This window comes from Epinephelus moara, chromosome 1, assembly GCF_006386435.1.
Source record: "Epinephelus moara isolate mb chromosome 1, YSFRI_EMoa_1.0, whole genome shotgun sequence".
Lineage (NCBI taxonomy): Eukaryota > Metazoa > Chordata > Actinopteri > Perciformes > Serranidae > Epinephelus > Epinephelus moara.
In genome coordinates, this window is record NC_065506.1 from 49,941,863 (window position 1) to 49,946,913 (window position 5,051).

The window sequence follows — 5,051 nt, forward strand, 5'->3', positions numbered from 1 at the left end:
TCCACTACATATGAACATACTCCACTACATGTGAAGGTACTCCACTACATGTGAACGTACTCCACTACATGTGAAAGTACTCCGTTACATGTGAAAGTACTCCACTACATATGAACATACTCCACTACATGTGAAGGTAATCCACTACATGTGAAGGTACTCCACTACATGTGAAGGTACTCTACTACATGTGAAAGTACTCCACTACATATGAACATACTCCACTACATGTGAAGGTACTCCACTACATGTGAAGGTACTCCACTACATATGAACGTACTCCACTACATATGAACGTACTCCACTACATGTGAAGGTACTCCATTACATGTGAAGGTACTCCACTACATGTGAAGGTACTCCACTACATGTGAAGGTACTCCACTACATATGAACGTACTCCACTACATATGAACGTACTCCACTACATGTGAACGTACTCCACTACATGTGAACGTACTCCACTACATGTGAAAGTCCTGCATTCAAACCTTACTAGTACAATATCTAAATGTAGTTAAAGGTAGTTCTGACCGAGCGATCTGAGTGGTCAATAAGACATTTAAAATGCGCTCAGATCAGCAGAACAGCACACCTGGTTCATCACGACAAATATTGCTCCGCCATTTCCATGGCAACGTGACGGCCAGAGCAAAAACCAGATGGCTACAGAACGTATGGTTCTGTTGTTACCGTTGATCTGTACGGTGGAGTTTGATGAATTGGTGTCTCGGTCCTGAACGCATCACTGTGGAGCCACAGGTGACAAATACAAACAATATCTCTAATAACAGAACAAAAGTCATCAGGCGATCAGATTGATCGGTCATTGATACTTATTGTTACTGTTACTGTTGTTGTGCATCATGTGACGTCCTCTGATGATGACACGTCCTGGATCTGATCAGAACTGGTTCAGTAGATCTCATCGAGGATCTGAGAGTCCTGACTGGAGCTGGTTCAGGAACCAGAGCTGATCTGGTGGAAAAGACGTTTCAGTGACTTCCACTGTGAACTGGATGATGGGAAAATAACACACACACACACAGTTTATTGAGTGTGTGTTCCCAGCTGACTGTGTGGCATCTGTAAGCAGAGACCAAGTATAAAAACAGGCTGTACACGTCAGTGTGTGTGTGTGTGTGTGTGTGTGTGTGTGTGTGCTACAATGAGCTAAAAAAATCTCAAAATTGTTTCTTTTTTTAGACGAACACAAACTCTGTCTCTGGTTTCCCTCAGTGTCCCTGAGTCTGCGTGATTCTCTTCGTCTGTCCCTCTGTCTGTCTGTGTATGTGTCTTTCTGTCTGTCTGTCTCTCTCTCTGTCTGTCTGTCTGCCTGTCTCTCATTCTTTCCATACCTCGTGCTGTCGTTCTTTCCATACTCTAATCCCAGCAGGCCACAGTCTGTCTGCGTAGGTTCGTGTGGAAGCTGAGCTGTTCTCAGATCAGTTCAGAGTGTGTCAGTCGTCTCTACCTGCTGTTCTGGGATCAGTTCTCTGGGTCGTGTGTAGAAGCTGAGAGCTTCCTGTGTTGTTGCTGCACAGATCAGATCAGACCTCAGAGCGTGCTGTAATTAAAGATGGAGGACAGAGAATGAGGAGTGTTTCTAAATGTCCCACAGACTGCTCAGTGTGACCGAAAAAGATTTGACATGTCCCAGTACAGAATGTGTCAGATGCAGAATGCCAGAAATATCAAGATGTTCTACAACATCCTGTCACATTCTGCAGTCTGTGAGTCAGCACGCTTCACTGTCTGTTCTGACCCACAATCCTCTGCACAGGGGACGATACGTCACATCGACTGAGCTGCAGACTGATGACAGCTGATTAACAGCTGATTAACATCTGTCACACTGACGGCTGACAGCACATTCAACTAACTGATGACCAGTCGAACATTAATAACAGGAATATTAATTGTTTATAATTATACATATGTTAGCAACAACAACAAAAAGACTAAACTCTGTTAAACTGCAGACATTATGAAATAACAGCACAGCTCTGAGGGTCGACCTCCGTCAGGTGAGCTCAGTGTTTTATCTCCAAGGTAACAGGTATGTGAGTAAGAGGGTCAAAGTTCAGGGTGTGATGTAATGAAACAGTAGTCTGACCTGATTGGCTGCAGACTGTAACAGTCGTACTGTTAAAGAAGAGCTGCAATAACTAATGGAAGTAAAAACTATGCAAACACAGAGAGTTAATGAAGCTCCTCCCAGACGTGTTCCTCATCACACCTGAGTCAGCTTTACAGAAGAGTCACAGCTGGAACGTTGAGAGGTCGGATCTGTCGGAGGAACACGCAGAGACACAAACGAGTGTTCAACCCCGATCAACACTGTAACATCCCTCTGTTTCATTTATTATTTTTTATTAAACCTTTATTTAACCAGAAAAACTAAAAACATCTCTTTCATTAGTGTCTGAGACAGGCAGCGACACGAAATGAATAATATGCAGCTCTAAATCAAGAAGTCTGAAACACAGAATGAGATTACTACAAAGACTAAAAGTATGTAAATATCTGCTGTGAGTGAATCATTAAAATAACTCAGGGGCAACTGCACACGATCATAGAGAGCAGCTGAAATCCACCCTGACGTCAGCACATAGGTGACTGAGTACAGACGTCCTGCAGCAGAGCTTTGAAACAAATGAGAGGAACCAATGAGTTCATCTTTAAATCCTCCTGCAGAAGATCCCACAGATCAGGAGCTGCACACAGAAATACACGCCTCCGTCCCTCCGCCTCCATCCGCTGAGAGGAGACGATTTACTGGGAGGAGAGCGGGCTGAATCTCCAGAGACAGACCTTCAGCAGCAGCTGTAGAGCTCAGACCCCATCGCTGGGGCTCACAGAGGGCGGAGTCTAATCAAGTGTCACCCTCCTGAAAAATAAAACCAAAACCTGCAGGTCCTCTGATGATGGGTTCAGACGACATGGCATGTTTGTCTGTTCCTACAGTCTCTGTGTCAGATCAGGTGACTGTCGAGTCACAAAACCGTGCCGTGACTTGGCCGACAGACATGACAGACTACTCAGTGGTCCACGACCAATCATCAGTGGTCACCTTTCACGACTTGTGTGATGTCATCAGATTATTCTTGTTCTATTATTATTATTATTATTATTATTATCATTATTACCTCAGACACTGTGTCTGTTCATGTTCCAGCTGAGCTGTTACTGTAGTGACGTAAAAAGTGTCACCAGATGGGCGGAGCTACATTTGAAGTACCACATGAAAACCATGAAGTCACTGAATCCTCCACAGGAAGTTCCTGCAAATGTTTCACAATAAAAGCCTTTTTAGAAAATGAAGAGATTCTCTCAGCTGAAATGATAAGAGGCTTTTAATTTGAAACAGAAACAGGAAACAGAAAAGTCTTTTTTGTCAGAAACAGGAAGTGTTGAGTTTGATTAAACTAAGAACAGAATGATAAATGTGGTGTGTTTGAGATGCAGCTGGTAGCCTCTGCAGCTGTGCTGAGTAAAGGCCCAGACACTATCTGTGAGTTTGATTCCTTTATATCCTCCATTATGAAGAAAGAACATTCTTTGCTAGCTTGATGCTAATGGCAGTACTCAGCGGGTTGATAAAGTGCCTCTGCTGTTTCCTCTTTACTCTGTGTGCTAACATCCCTACAGGAAATATCTAAAAGGCTGGGCTGTTGTTGTCCTACAGTTTCCATGGAAACAGATCGATCTGAGACTTGTTGTCGCTTACGATCCGAGCAGACACCGTACAATGCTGCGTCGGGCCAGTGTGATAGTGTTGTCAGTTTCTCAGTCAGCTCCACCCTCTCGCCCAAATATGGTCACTTGTGGCTCCAAAAAAACAAGATGGCGACAGCTGAAGTGCTGAACTCAAGGCTTCACAACAGGACTCTACAAACCTATGGGGGGGCGTTACGGTGGCTACATCCATTATTTTTACAGTCTGACATGTGTAACAGCAGCAACAGAAAGTTTGCTGATCCGACGGAGAGTTTGTGCAGAGCTGACTGAATTCAAGTTGCAGGTGGAGCAGCTGAAGGTTCGTGTCCTCGGACTGTTCGCCGTTTTATTCCATCTCACTTCAGCTTTGTTTTTCTCAAAACTCATATGACGCCATGTTGTTGGTGGATCACCAAAATAAAAGCCTCAACTTCTTTTCACCTTCACATCGTTCTGCACCTCAGATAATAAGAGTCAATTTTTTTAACGACTGGATGTACTGGTCATACTGGTCAGCTTCCAGTGTCACTGTGAGGTATAAGTGTGTAACTAAATGTCCCCTGAGATGCCCCTGGATGTCTCTGCTCTAACTGTCTCTGTGTGTCTCTGCTCTGTCTCTGGATGTCTCTGCTCTAACTGTCTCTGGATGTCTCTGCTCTAACTGTCTCTGGATGTCTCTGTTCTAACTGTCTCTGTGTCTGTCTTCATTGTGTCCACAGTAAAGGGAAGAAGCCCATCCTGATCCTGAGGACTCAGCTCTCCGTCCGTGTTCACTCCATCCTGGGTAATTATCTCCTCCACGCTGCTCTTTCTTTCCGTGGTCTCCCTGCAGCAGAGGACTGATGACTCAGAGGAAACTCTCAGTCAGGAGACACTTTCCGCTTTCTCTCTGTCCACACTCACCACAGTGACGTCGTGTTAGTCAGCTGGGAGGATTTCCTCTCTCCAACTCTGGAGCTGCTTTTTCATACAGACACATCTTGCTCTGCTCAGAGAACACAAACCACCTCCTCACTGTGTGGAGTGTAGATTCACATCTCAGCTTAATGTTCCTCTAATGTTCCCTAATGTTCCTCTAATGTTCCCTAATGTTTCTGCCTCATCTGGTAAAACTAGATGCACAAATGTTCACACAGAGTCTCCTCATAACTTTGTGTCATTGATGGAATCATTGAGTCTGTTAAACTGATTCAGGAGCAGTGATGGTTTTTCCTCCTGACATGAGGAACCCTCTGGTCACAGTTTTTGTCCTCAGTGTCGACGTCAGAGTCACGTTTCCTTCTCAGACTGTTTTAATTTAAGACAGTTCAGAGGCTTCACAAGGTCAAAAT

At 44.4% G+C, this 5,051-nt stretch overlaps 1 protein-coding gene across 1 annotated transcript in view; it reads left to right on the forward strand.

Moving 5' to 3' along the window:
- Positions 1 to 4,563, forward strand: part of LOC126396611 (FH1/FH2 domain-containing protein 1-like) — a 20,400-nt gene extending 15,837 nt beyond the window's left edge. The window contains exon 3 of the mRNA XM_050054869.1: positions 4,440 to 4,563. Coding sequence (XP_049910826.1) covers positions 4,440 to 4,563 — 124 coding nt within the window. The remainder of the gene's footprint in view (positions 1 to 4,439) is intronic.
- Positions 4,564 to 5,051: the final 488 nt, after the last annotated feature.